Here is a 15,276-nt window from a genome sequence, read left to right as displayed (position 1 = left end):
GGTATAATTAGTCTAAATTAAGGACAAAATTCATGTTTTTTTTTTTTTCATAAAACATTTGCAAATTCAAATTCCAATTCAACATCCTGTGAGATCTGGCCAATTCGATTCAAATTCACACTGGCGAACTAAAAGGGAGCCTGTAATGTATATGTATGTGTGTAAATGAGAGTTGAGTACTTCGCTGTTATCAATTCAGCCTAATGGGACACAAACAGGCTGAACATTCCTCACCTTTAATGAGCATTAGCTGCTTTTACGTCACAACACAAAACAAATTTAAAAATAAGCTGAAATCAGGTTGCTGAGTGCACAAAAATGAGCTGCTGGCAACTGCGTGCATACTGACTTTAACAAACTGACTTTAGCAGGTGTAGAGATGCACACACACTCGTGTACAGACTCACACACATATGACCTCTTTTCAGACAAACGCATAGTAAATAATGCTCATGAACTTTAATAGCAACAAACACAAAATGAATCAATGTACAAACAGTGATGTTCACAAGACATGTTTCATAAATCCAGAAGAAACAGTGTGTTCTAAGAGATCCAATAAAAGCACCAATGAACAAGCGCCTGAAGCCTGGAGATGAAAAAAATGTTCATATGATATTCCAGCTGAGGATCGGCGTGTTCTCTGGCCAGCTGGGCTCAACAAGAACATTTGAGCACAGCTAAAAATCTAAGCTTTCACCACAAAACTTGCTTAGCTGATTCAAAATGTGTAGCACCTGGTTCAGTTCATGATATTTCTGAGATGAAAATATAGTCTCAGAAGACACAATGGGCTGTTCTGCAGCCCTGCCATAGGAAAGTGAAACATGCAAGAGTTGTTTTTGAGATGGCACAATACAGTCGGTGAGATCTGTGGTCTGACTCAAAACCAGACAACAGATGCAGAACTTGACACAGAAAGAAGAACAACTTCATAAGCAAAACATGAACAACCAAAAACAGACACTTCTCAACCACACTGAGACTAAAACCAGCTGCCTACAGGAAGTTCATATCATGTCAGCCTTTTCAGCGTCTGCCATTATACGACAAAGACTGACAAGAGAAAGTAACAAAGGATGGAATCCCAATTCGCACTATTTGTCATATAAAATACACAAGCATATTTCCACATCAGAGTAAAAAATAAAAAAGGAAGTTGTGAGAAAAAGTTTAAAATAAAAATAAAACAGCATTACTTTAAAGTCACAATAATGAGATTCAATTGTAAGACAAAGTCGCCAGTGTTGGGGGTAACGCATTACAAGTAACGCGAGTCTACTGTACGGACGTAAATTGACTCCCTTCAGCCTGAGGCTTATTCATTTCACTTTTGGTGTGAAAAGGCTTTTATATTTGCCAAAAATAGAACTTTTTTATTTTAAAAACAAACAAGCAAGCCCTGTCCAGATTTAAAAAGTAATGCAAAAGTAACGTAACGCATTACTTTCCATAAAAAGTAACTAAGTAACTAGTAATTAGTTGCTTTTTTATGGAGTAACGTAATATTGTAATGCATTACTTTTAAAAGTAACTTTCCCCAACACTGAAAGTAGCATTGTGAGAGAAAACAAAGAGGAAATTAAAACAATTATGAAATAATTTCTCATTAAAATAATTTGAAAATTATGAGGTACAAAGTTGCATTGTATAAATGAAAGTCACAGTTGATAGTTGCAATGGACCCTTTTCATAGACTGTAATGACGCAAAAGCTCACCCAACTATGATATCTTCCACTTCTGAGAACCATGGAAATGTGAAAATGGTCCATCATGAGAAATAAGGTAGCATATAAGAAGTAAAGTCAAAATAACTTTTTAGGTTTTTTGTTTTTGAAACAGGCTATCATACAAATACATTTTCAGTACACTGAAAATAGTATATCAAAAGTGTGCAGATGACATATGTTTTTAGATTTCAGATCTATGCTAATATGGCTCACAACCACTTGTGATAAGATATATCACATACGATACATATGTTCACAAGCTAATAGTTATAAGCATACGAATTGGGTTGTGAGCTGACCAACCACTGACCCCTGTTGGACACATAAGGAAACTATGGTGAGAGCAGCATAATGCATAAATATTAGACGAGTGAGATAAATGCCTCAATTCCAAATACTTTAACATGTAAAACCTACAGACAATGAAAATGACATGCAAAGCAGCCCAGAGTGCGTACCTGTCGGTGTACCTGTCGTCGCGGGTGTTGGGGCTCAGGAAGCGTGTGGACTCTTCCTCATGGCTGCTCTGCAGGCTGCTCTGCTGACTGCTGTAACACAGAGCGTCACATTACAATCACAACACAAGAAACACACACACGCGCGCGCACACACACCAGATGTTCACTCATACTGAGAATGAGACAACAGAAGGCGAGTTTGGACACACAGTGATGTCTTTTAATTACAATAACTATTTGACAAGAGTGTTATAAACTCAAACAACACAACAATACACATTTAACCAGTAAACCTTGACATGATTATCAAGTGCAATGTACAGTGTGCAAAGTACACTTAAGAAAAGAAATGACAGAAAAACATCCTGTGCATTTGACCACAAAGGTGGTTCCCTGGGTTCTTTCATGCTGCATGAAAAGGAAGCAGGTGAGAAAACAACCTAACAGATCAACATAACAAAGCCCTACACTGGTAAACACTGGTGTATTTAAAAGGGTTTACTACCAGCAAACACCTGACAGCTTACAGTACACAGCCGATAACGGATTCATGTCAGTCATGTCAAACATCCGGCTACACGTTGGAATACAAATTCTAAATCATAAATGTACACTACCAGTTAAATGTTTACACACACCTACTCATTCTTTATTAGAAGTATTTTCCACATTTTAGAATGATAGTAAAGTCATGAAATTTATGAAATGACAAACTTAAGTATGCGAATTATGCAGTTATAAAAAAGCAAATTTTTTAAAAGAAATTAATACTTTTTGTTCCCGCAAGGATGCATTACATTGATTGAAAGTGAAAGTTAAGACTTTTACATTGTTACAAATTTACTTCAAATAAATGCTTTAAAGTCTTTATCAAAGAATCCTTCAAATTGCATTGCAGTTTTCACAAAAAATATTAAGCAGCACAACTGTTTTCAACATAAATAATAATAATTTTTGTGCAACATATCAGTATATTAGAATGATTTCTGAAGGATCATGTGACACTGAAGACTGGAGTAATGATGCTGAAAATTCAGTTTGCCAAAGTTTAAAATATACTAGAATAGAAATCAGTTATTTTTAATTGTAATAGTATTTCACAATAATACATTTGAAAGTATTTTTGATCAACTAAATGCAGCCTTGGTAAGCAGAATAGTTCGCTCAGAAAAGAAAATATAATCAGAATTTTTGCACAGCATCTCAAATCTTACTTCAGCAATTTCTATTTCATAAATTAATAATTTATTTATACATTTTCAAGATCAGAAATCAGAAATTCAGTCAAGTGTGTCCATACTTTTTACTGGTAGTGTACTTCAAGTCTAATTTCAACTATTGTTAAAGCTGCTTGAAGTAAATGTTCAGGTCATAGCAGATACGTATATACTGCATGTCGTAATTTTGTCTATTAAAAGCCAGTGAGAGTCATGAATATTTAAGACGTCCCCTGACAAACTCCTGTCAGCATTCCTGGCAGCAGCAGGCGGCCGCTTGTTCTTCCCTCCAGCCTATAAATGTCACAGCAGAGACTTCAGTCCCTCCAGAGAAGATGGAAAAAACACACTCACACAAAAACACAAAGGTTTTCTGCTACGGCTAATGTAGTAGAGCAAGCTCACACGAAGACTCTAATGAAGTGGTGCAGACCCTGTTGAAAAAAAAACTGCATATGCTGGTGCATAACCAGTTTATAACCAGCTTAAACCAGCTGCCATGCTTCAAAACATACCTAAGCAGCATATGCTGGTTTTTTCAACATGATGGACAGCGGGAATGAAGAATGGATGGGTTTGTGTGCTGAGATCAGGCAGTGCAGAGGGGTCGGGGTGGAGGGTTCAGACTCAGACTCGTGCTCGTGCTCATACAGACCTGCTCTCACTGCCGTGCTCTTTTTTCTCGCCTCCTCTCAGCCACTTGCGCAGGAGGAAGCGTCTCCGTTGGGGCGAGGTGCTGGGCGTTGAACAGCTCGACCACGCTGCGTCCTCGTCGCTGGATGGCGTGATCTCAATGGACGGAAGCTGCAGGTAATCCTTGGAGCCGGAACGCTGAAGTTGTTCCTTCTCGCTCATGACGTTCCTCATACGGCGCATTTTAAAGCGCTTACGCCGCAGAGAGGGGCTGGAAGAGCTGGATAGGGCCAAATCCACCTCGCATCCGTTGCACTCCCCATCTACCGGGCCCTGGATCTGCAGCGCGGGCAGCTGGAGGGTTTCTGACATGATTCTGCTTCTGCTCAGTCTTACATGAGTCCAGAACCAAGTACAGATGCAGATCAAAGAGCTCAGTGAGTCCACACCTGGGCTGAGCTAAGTTCAGCACTTCCAGTTAGACAGCTCAGTGTTGACATGTTGGGATTTATAGAATATTTCCTTCAAAAACCTTCTGTCCAGAAAACCAGGATAGCTCCCTAGAAGTCAGAGGAAGGTCATAGGGTCTACTAGGTCAGCAGTTCTCAAACTCTGAAATAAAAATGTATGTTTTATTTGATTTGTTTTTTTAAGTTGGATTGCTGGAAGTACATAGGTGTACTTTTCTTGTTCTTGAATGTTCTGAGTTGATCAGAGGTGCTACTTGAGCTGAAGTGTTTGAGAACCACTGTGCTAGGTGGACAGAGCCTATACATGCACATAAACATGCACACAAGAGTTGACAGAAAACATGAGGACTTTATAGCAAAGATTTCACAGAAAGGATAGCATAAAAATGCTAATAAATCAGACACAATAGGAAACAAAAATGACATATTTGCTCTCTCACACACATGCTCTTTCCTGCTCTGCTCTGGAGTATTACTGTAAAACCACTGTGAAATGAACATTAATGATCACACCTTAATTTAAAGATTTCACCTCAAATTACACCACTGGACATTCACAGTACATTCACACATTTAATTAAGTCACAGAAGTGCAAAACATAATTCATGCAAAATCATTACATTTTTTGCTGCTTAATATTACCATTCAAACGTTTGGGATGAGTAAGATAAAAAAATAAATAAATAAATGTATCGTTTTATTTAACAAGGACTGGTTAAATTTATCTAATGTGACAGTAAAGATTTTTATTTCAAATAAATGCTGTTTATATGAATTTTCTATTTATCAAAGAATCCTGAAAGAAATGTATCACAACAATATTAAGCAGCAAAAAATGTTTTCAATAATAATATGTAACATGATTAATAATTGGGCAACAATAATAATTAATAATAATGGAGCACCAAATCTGCACATCAGAATGATTTCTGAAGGATTATGTGACAGTGAAGACTGGAGTAATGACTGCTGGAAAATCAACTTTGCCATCACAGAAATAAATTACATTTTAAAATATATTATTTTAAACTATAATAATATTTGACAATATTACTGTATTTTTGATCAAATAAATAGGTAAGCATAAGATTCTTCTTTCAAAAAAACATATTTTTTTTAAATCTAAATTATTCCAAAATGTTGACTGGTAATGTATATATATTTCGCTTTTCCCCCTAAAGTCCACTTCAATAATTTCAATAAATGCTTTTTTCACTAGGAGGGAAGTTTAGCATTCTGATAGTTACAGTATATTTTCAAAGTACAACAACTCTTATCTAAAACATCTAGGAAGCTTGATTCCTCAGGATATGTCTCTAATAAAACATTTTAGAGTCAGCCATGCGTGTCAGTGTTAATATAACAGGCGTCATGTAGCACTGCATTTCAGGCATGTGTAAGGAAGTCAGGCGTAAACATGCGAGCGAGTTCATGTTACAGGAGGAAGTGCAGTAAGCCGCAACCCACTGAGAGCAGACACACACGAGTTGCCCATCTGCCAGCTCAACACATCACACAATCTGCTGACTGACCCCTGTGGCGGGTTAGTAACCTGCCACACACTGTTAGATCACTCCTGTTACTGCTCCACCGGAGATGGCCAGTGTTTTTTTTTTTTTTTTAATAAAAATAAGTCTCTGTGGTCTTGTCCTTAGCAGTAAATGCCAAATATATGAGTTCTGCATTCTTAGACTGAGATTATATACAAAACAAATCCTACCATGTCCCCCACATGCAGTGCACCGGAAATGTGCACACTGTACCACAATGCATAAACTGTACAGTACATATCTGACCTGTAACTTTCTGTAATAAAGTAAGTTTCTAAAATGAGGCCATCAACCATCTTTATTTTTTAAGAAATCACAAAAATGCATTAAAAATGCATATGAATCACATATTTTGGTGTGCAATGGATTATATTTAATGCCTGTATCTCCGCCTGTACCATGGCACTACCAAAGGGTTTTTGGACCTGGTACCATAGTAATACCAGAGCATATTTTTGGGCATTTCATGTAAAAAGTGTGGGACATGAATTTCAGTGCCGTAGTATTTATCAAATTACCATGGTATTATGACAGTACCATGGCACTACAATCTGTTACAATCATTTTACCATAATACTGCCACAGCACTTTTTGTATTAACTTACAATGTGGCATTATGACACATTTGATACTCTTAAGGAAAGAAACCAAATAGTAAGCACTGCATCTGACTGTATCAGAAAGCAAAGTTTAAAAGTAATTATGCAACACCAAAGTGCATAACAATGTTTCATGTAAAATATGCTATACTTCATCGTTTTAAGCGGAAAATACGGTTTCAAGTTCTCTTTAAAATGGTATTGATCTGTTAACAATTGTTAACGGTACAAATAAAAAGTTGAAAATACGCACTAAAGAGAAATAAAGAAAAGCTTACCTTTTACATTCCAAATAACCAAAACCTTCGTTTTTAATATGTAGTCGTTGTCTTTCAGTTTTAATTGGCCGGAATGAATGAGGAACTGTTGCTGCGTTTATTCCCATACTGTTCCGTTATGATCTTCACGTTTCCTTTTCCCCGGACGAATCCACTCCGATTCAAGGGGAGAGATACCGTGCAGAAACAAAACAAATGTTGTTTTACAGAACAGCTTGAACTAGGTTTGTTATAAGCGAAAGAAATGCACAAAAGACCTCTGATTAAAATATCTGCGTGTGGTAAAAAAACGATCGGATATGCCATATACGTAGATTACGTGTTGCGCATCACCCCTCTTTCTGAGATCGAGGCGCCACGGATCTCTCCGTATAAAAGCAGCCGGTGCAGGCTCGTCATTTTAAAAAGGTTGCTGTAGAAGCCAGTGAAACATTAACGCAGAATATGCGATAATTAAAACGGTCGTGCTTGTCTGAAGAAACGAGCTTCTCACTCAAAGCGAACTACTTTTAACGTTAAAACGTCGTTTCTTGTCAGCTGGAAACACGAGTCAGAATGTTCAACTTACTGAGGTAAAATCATAATAGTACACCTTGACAGCAGAAAATAGCATACGTCTTAAAATGTACAACCATCACCATCACAAACACATTCTTGTCAAAATGTACAACCACCTATAACTGAGGTGAAAACATGAGAAGCACATCTTGACAGCCAGAAATACTTCTAAAAAAACGTACCATCCTAATAACTGAGGTAAAAGCGCGGCTAGCACACATCTTGCCAGCGGGAAATGCCAGTCAAAATGTACAACCACCTTCATTACTAAGGTAACATTATGATAAGCACATCTTGACAGCAGGAGATACTGTACAACCAGGGGCAGATTAAGGTGGTCAGGGGCCCACATTGAGACAGCCAATCCCACAGTGTTTCCTCTACATTCCCAGTGTCCCCACAGAATTTTGTAAGACTGTGATGGGTGCACATTGGTTCCTCTAGTCTAGGGGGTTCTGCAGAATTTTGTTCATTTTAAATTTAAATTTGATGGTAGGGAACAATTTGCACTATATAAATTCTTATAAAAGCTACAAATGCCACTCTGTCAAGAGCAGGGAGTGATTTTTCTCCTTGTCTTTTGTTGTTTGATTATCATTAATGCCGACACTCAAGACACGAGACGAGACACGAGATTTTTACACATTTTTAAAAGAAATTCTCAATGACCAAATACATGACTGGAAAAATTAATTTAATCATCTTGTAATAAATGTCATTTCAGTTCTATTTTCTGAGTATGAATTAGGGAACAATTTACACTATATAAATTCTTATAAAAGCTACAAATTCTATTCTGTCAAGAGAAGGGAGTGATTTTCCCCTCGTCTCTTTTTTGTTTGATTATCATTAACGCCGACACTTAACTCAAGAGATGAGATGAGACACGAGATTGGGTTCACGAGAAGATGAGGTCGAGATTTTTACACATTTAAAAAAAATTCTCAATGACCAAATACATAACTGTATAGTCTACAGGTGCATTTTGAATTGTTTTAACTAATCTTCTTGTAATAAATGTCATTTCAGTTCTACTTTCTGAGTATGAATTATCATATGCAGTAAAAACAACAACACTCAAGCACTGTAAAAGGTTTTGTTCAACTGACCGGCTTCTCTCCTGTATGATTTCATGCGAGTCTCTTCAGACTTTAGAACTGTACATGAATTATGAGCTTCTAGAACGTTTGACCTCCTAACTGAAATCCTTTTCACAAATTGAACATAGAAATAAAAACAGAATAAATAACAAAAAATAAACAACAGTTCTTTCGTATTAAGTGCGAACAATAAGTGCTCTCTCTATATTCAAAGTGCAAATGAGACCAATTTTTTTCAAGCATGATGCAGAGCTATAGACAACTACACAACCTATTATAGCCTACATACTAATAACAGCCTAGATATGTTATGTAGCCTAATTTGCGCGCATCAGGGAGTCACTCTCAAAACGCGTGGTATTAAAATCGCTTTTCAATGCGCGTGCGTTTTACTTTCAGAATCGATTTAACGATAGTGCGAACTCTCAGCGGTGCTGAGCGTGCATTCTACAATACAAGACATTAATTTTGTCAGACGCTCTGCAACAAATCCTCCTTTGATGTTTCTTATGGGCCAATGACGGTCTTTTTTGTTCGTGCTGAAGAAAATTTAAAATAATAAAAAAATTGTCTGGCCAATCCGAGGCCCCTGCACACGTGGGGCCCTTAGGCTGCAGCCTAGGCAAGCCTGTGCGTTAATCCGCGCCTGTGTACAACTATGTAAATCTAAGGTAAAAACATATATTACAAATCTTGTCTGACAGAAAATACCTACCAGGAAGCACTAATGGGTAGTCCATCTTGTTATTTTAACCTAATAATTTATGCACCAATACTCATATGATTCATTCAGAAAAATTATTTTATTTTCTGCCATATTTAATTTTATGCAAATGAACACTAAAGTACAGTCCATTAAAGTTACTGCTCTATTAATCACGATAGCGCAATGTTATTTGATTCAGAAATACATAATATGTGGAACTTCACAGTACAAGATGAAAAAACGGTAAACAAATCTTCCTACCATCAGTTGGGAGTTTTGAAGTTTTTTATGCTGTCATCATTTATGAGCTACACAAAACCTTAAAAAATACACCAGCAAATCTAACATCATTCCCCAGAGTGTCTATAGATCCTGCTTCTTTTCATTATAATGTTTACTCTGCTGTGCTTTGAGTCGTTGACTTATTTATAGTATGCCAATATTTTCTAACACAAACTAAACAAAAGGAGTCTCTTTAACCGGCTGAGGAACATCATGCCACAGGATGCTGGATTTATTTGGAAGATGACTGCTTCAGTCTGTTTTGCGTGTGACCTCACCACACCATAACGTTCCTGATGTATTCATTCACTATGCTATAGTGAAAGTATGTGCCAACTGGCCTTCTTTTTGATTCTGAATGAGACTGTTCAATGTCACTGATGAATGATCAACCACTCAAGCAGACTGACAACACCTGTCCGTGAGTCATGCCATATAAGTGTGTAATTAACACCTTTGGCCATCTGTATTTACATCCTGTCTTCTGAGAATAAAAATAAACACTTCTTGTTTCGGAGTGTAAATTAAACACCAAACTGTAATCTAATTGCTCCTTATGGCCCACGTCTAGATAACTTTGAGAGATATTGTATTCACTATTCTGAAAGATGAAAAAGGAATAATTAGTTTCTAATAGTTACTATCACAATATATCAAGTAATCCAAACATATGGCTATAATTTAACTTCTATATATATATATATATATATATATATATAAAATTGGACCCACATTATTCAAAACATCTTCTTAGCATATACATTTTAAGTTTTTAAGTTCAATAGGTACTAGCAGGAATAGCCCACACATTCATCTTTAACATCAAACTGTGCTTTTCTGCAGCTCTCACTCTGATTTTAAAGGTTATGTAAGGTCTTATAAAGTGGTCGACCGATGTAACAGTTTTGCCGATTAATCGGCACCGATAGTTGATTGCTGGAACAATCGGTGAAAATCAATGCCGATTGTTTTTCCAGGTTGCATCCATTGCTGGAGTGGCTGAGAAGGCTCTGCTGTCATACAGTGAGAGAGCGGTCTCTAGAGGCGGAATCGGAGCTGAGAATACTATTCATTCTTTAGCAGAGGTGGATGTGACGTATGTTTGGATCTCCTGCATGTTGAACTGCTGCTAGGGACTGGGCGTCAGGCAGAAGAGTGAATCTGCATGCATAAAAGTCATGATCACATTTGTCAAACAAGCAGAACAACAATATATGCATCCTGTTAAATTATCAAAAACAAAATAGGATCAGTGAAAGGGGCAACATGTCTGAGCAATGGAAGAGTTTTGATTAAGTGTAAAGATGAAAATCAGAGAGCAAAAAACTAAAACTAAAATCATTGGCTGGTGGTAAAATAAGCTGTGCTGAAGTAGATGTGAAGCAGCGTGGGGTGATTTCAGGAGTGCCCTTAAATGTAACTATGGAAGAAATGAAAGGAAACTTGATTGGAGGCAAAATTGCTTTGGTCAAAAGATTGATAACATGGAAAGATAATAAAAAGTGTGATAGTCTCTCTGTGTTGATACACTTTGAAGAACAACAATTTACCAGTGAAGGTGAAGCTAGGTTTCATTAGTTATGTGGTATGGGAATATGTTCCCCCTCCTTTACGTTGTTATAAATGTCAGTGCATAGGAAATACTGCTGCTGTTTGCAAAGGGAACATGTGAAGTGCAAAATGTGGAGGAGAGCATGAATACGGGAAGTGTCAGGAAGGAACTGAGATAAAATGCTGCATACCAAAAGCATTAGAAACATTATTGGACTTATATAATTATTTATGGAATGAGGGTGTTGTCAGGGTTGCACTACTGTGAGGAGCGAGGAACGAGGAGACGAGGGATACTCACGAATAACAGTCTTTAATTAACACACTAAGAGGAACATAGAGCTGGCTGGAGACACACGTAGCACATGGAGACGTTCAAGATTCGACAACCAAACATGGGGCAGACTACACTTTAAATACACAACTTAACGAGGGATTAAACCAGACACAGGTGAATCAAACATGACAATCAGACAAGGGAGAAACTAGGTCACGGCGCACATGGGGAGCAAAAACACACTCAGACAGTCCAAGGGCGTGACAGGTGTCCTTCCTAAGCAATGCAAAACTTGTGTTCCCTCTAGCTAGGCCTGGGAAAGATATAACAAAACCTAGTAGTTATAGACCCAACACTCTTACCTCTACGCTATGTAAAGTAATGGAAAAACTGATTGGGAGGCGACTTAATTACATTTTGGAGAAAAGTGAAGTGTTATCAATATTTCAAAGTGGTTTTAGGAAAAGTAGATGCTTTGGTACTGTTTGAAAATGAAGTTAAAATTGAAGGCTTATGACACTTTGTGGAGGGAAGGTTTGCTAATTAAACTGAACAAAAATGGAACAGGTGGCAAATTTTGTAACTGGATTTTAGACTTTTTATTTAAAACAACTTTTCAGGTTAAAAATTGAGAAGAAATATCAGCTTCTTATAACATTCTAAATGGAACTCCGCAGGGTAGTGCAATTAGCCCAATTTTGTTTGATTTAATGATTAATGATGTTTTTGATACAGTTAAAAAAAAAAACAGGAATAGGATTAGCTCTTTATGCAGATTATGGAGCATTATGGAAGAGAGGCCGCAATATTAAAAATGTCATTAAAGGCATGCAGGAGTCGATTAAAGAAGTGGAGGAATGGTTCCTTGAAAATTCTCTGTCTCAGAAACAAAATATATGTTATTCACAAAGAACAAGAAGACTGAACATTTAGATCTGAAGTTGTATAATCAAACACTGAAAAGAGTGCTCTTTTTTAATACCTTGGTTTATGGTTTGATGAAAAATTAACATGGAAACTGCATATAGGTAAAATTGAATCAAAGTGTAAAATGATCATAAATTGCATGCGTATGGTTGCTATTCACAATTGGGGAGCTAGTTGTAGAGCATTGTTGTGCATGCTGTATACGGGCCAGCAACCAAATCTTTATTGAAAAAATTAGATATCACACAATCCAGAGCGTTAAGAATATGTTGTGGAGCAGTTAAAACATCCCCTGTAAAGGCAATTGGGGTAGAAATGGGAGAGATGCCTCTAGAGCTTAGAAGGGAAAAACTGGCAGTGACATACTGGGTGAAACTTCAACAATCAGTGAGTAATCATCTTACTCGCAAAGTATTGGAGGAGTGCTGGGAATATTCGTATGATGGAGGACATAGTTTTGGATAGAAGAGTAGAATATGGGCTAAGGAATATGGACTATAAGATCCTCTGTCCTAATGTACCGCTCACTAATGCGCCACCATGGAGAGTCCCTGAACCGCTTGTAGATTTGAGCTTACTAGACAAGCCCAAAGATGAATACATTGGAAATGAGGTTAATGCTATTTTATTCAACTTTACAAATATTTACAGATGGTTCTAAGGAACTTTGTCAGTCAAAAGGTTGGAATAGGTTTATATATTCCGAAATTTAAAACACAAATGAAGTCTCTAATAAAGTCTGTATGCTTCATATAGAGAGCTATACTATAGATCGCGCTTTTTCTTTCCATTTTGATCTGGTTTTTTAAACACCGAACTTCAAACTCATCTATGACGCTTTTTTGATCATCCTTGAAGAGAACTTTTGCCCACTGCGTTTTTTGCCTGGTGTGTGACTGCCATATTTTGTTATTTTGATTAGATAATCATCACATGTTCTAGAATAGAAGCAATTAAAGTGTCAATATCCATATGTATGTAATTTCAATGCTATGGCCTTTGTGTATATTTAAAGATGACCATCTAGTTAAGAGTGTGTCAATTTCAACTAATACATTTTTACAATTTTGAAGTTTCTTCTGTTAACATTAGTTAATGGACTATGAACTAACTTTAATGATCATTATATAATTAATATTAATATTTGTATTCATGTACAATTTTTATTCAAATATCCAAAAACCACTAGAACAATGTTATATATTTTGCTGACTTGTGTACTTACATTATCCCAAATGTTTCGAAGAATGTTTAAATTCAGAGGAATAAGCAATTTTAACTAGCAACACGGAGCGTGTCCATAGTGTCATTGTGTCGCCTGCCAATGACGTCATACACCCTTGATTTCCTGATTTTTTTGTTTTATAGAAAACATGGAAACACCAAAGACGCTTTAATATGTCGGCTGTGGGGATGAAGACGACAACTCCCATGATTCCACACTCAGTCACTGCGTCATCAAACTACACCTTTGTCTCTTTGTTTATTTTGAATATGCGCCTTTTAGCGGCGAAAATTACATATTGTGCCTTTAATGTATGGTTCAGTAGTTTGTTGTTGTTTGTTTTTGTAAATAGTAAAGCACTATTTTAGTTTTCATTCAATATCCATTTTAAAAACTATTGGTTCATTAATCGGTATCGGCCAGTGTGGTCCAACCTAGCGATCAGTATCGGTAAAATCCACTATCGGTCGACCTCTAAAACTACGTTCACAAGTGCAGTGGATGTGGGTGTTCAAGTTCATTCAACCCAATGGCTTTTACAGTTTTGTTAATTACTTACAGAAACGTCCTCGACCACTTCAAATGATTAAAAATAAATAAATAAATGACTGGAATACATGATCAGTGTAATGAAATAGAAAAATCTCTAATCTGTTCTTAGAGCTTGTGAAGTATATACTGAAAGGAATCTTGTTTAATAAAGATTTATTAAAGTTTTAAAAGAAACAGCCAGCAAAACTGATCTACAGATCTCTTTTTTTAACATATTTTATCTGTATGCTATGTGAAATCAACCATCTACCATGAATTGGGAGCTGTTTAATCAAAATAATGAATCTTGCAACAAACGCAATGTAATATTAACTCCAGAGGATCAGCATTTAAATGACCAATCTTAAATAAAAAATACTGAAATCGAGAAGAAATTAGTTCCTCATCCATAACTCTGACTTCATCTTTCATTTCTCAGTGACAATAAACTCATAAAAGAAAATTAAAGACATTTTCTCATCAACCCCTACATTTTAGCAAACTAGATGTAGTTTTTAACAGTCATAAAATATTCTTGCACCTAACCCACACATCTGACAGAACACATACACGTAAGGTCAGGTGCCCTTTGAAACTCACTAAAATATAACCTGAGTGGTTAAAATGAGGGAAATGATGCCCAGAGGCCCTTCCTGAGTAATCAAAATAGGTTTATGTGAATAATTTAGCAGGAACAACCACAAAAAGGACCCAAGTCACCGCATCCGGAAGACTGGACAAGAACTGAAATGCTGTGTAGTCTAAACAGATACATACAAAACAAAAATACCTAAAAAAGAGCTCACAATCTTTGAAAAATGTGCATTACATTTTCATTGACAGGATGAGCTGATGCACTGAACAGAGAAAAGAAAAATAGGAATCATCTAAGGTAAATGCTCCCGACAGCATGTGCACTGAGTTCACATGTCATATCCTGTCAGGGACATGCCAGTCACTGTGTCATCATGTCATAGATGTGATGTGCCATAGATGTCCATGGGTTTCTGCTCAAAGACTGCTAGACTGCTCAAACATTATATGTCTTACTTACCCTGAAAACTACAAACAACATGTTATATTGTATTTCATCTATAACTATTTGCAATACATGTTTTATTTTTACATTACAAAAAGAAAAAAAAATCATCAGCATTATTTTTGTATTATTTATTCATATTA

The 15,276-nt window shown here is 36.6% G+C and overlaps 1 protein-coding gene across 4 annotated transcripts in view; it reads right to left on the bottom strand.

Moving 5' to 3' along the window:
* The window catches only part of gramd1ba (GRAM domain containing 1Ba), a 58,165-nt gene that overhangs the window by 39,097 nt on the left and 3,792 nt on the right, over positions 1-15,276 (bottom strand). For 3 of the 4 annotated variants that reach the window (XM_016475086.1, XM_016475087.1, XM_016475092.1), the window contains exons 2-3: positions 4,062-4,599; positions 2,202-2,279 (exon numbers count right to left, since the gene is read on the bottom strand). In XM_016475086.1, the coding sequence (XP_016330572.1) occupies positions 2,202-2,279; positions 4,062-4,411 (428 nt within the window). In that variant the 5' untranslated portion in view covers positions 4,412-4,599. Of the gene's footprint in view, positions 1-2,189; positions 2,280-4,061; positions 4,600-15,276 lie in introns of all 4 variants that reach the window. The other variant, XM_016475085.1, reaches the window with a different exon arrangement.

Source organism: Sinocyclocheilus anshuiensis, unplaced genomic scaffold (genome assembly GCF_001515605.1).
Source record: "Sinocyclocheilus anshuiensis isolate Anshui unplaced genomic scaffold, SAMN03320099.WGS_v1.1 scaffold2218, whole genome shotgun sequence".
NCBI lineage: Eukaryota > Metazoa > Chordata > Actinopteri > Cypriniformes > Cyprinidae > Sinocyclocheilus > Sinocyclocheilus anshuiensis.
The sequence above is the reverse complement of the archived record's forward strand: the minus strand, read 5'-3'. Positions and strand labels throughout refer to the sequence as shown.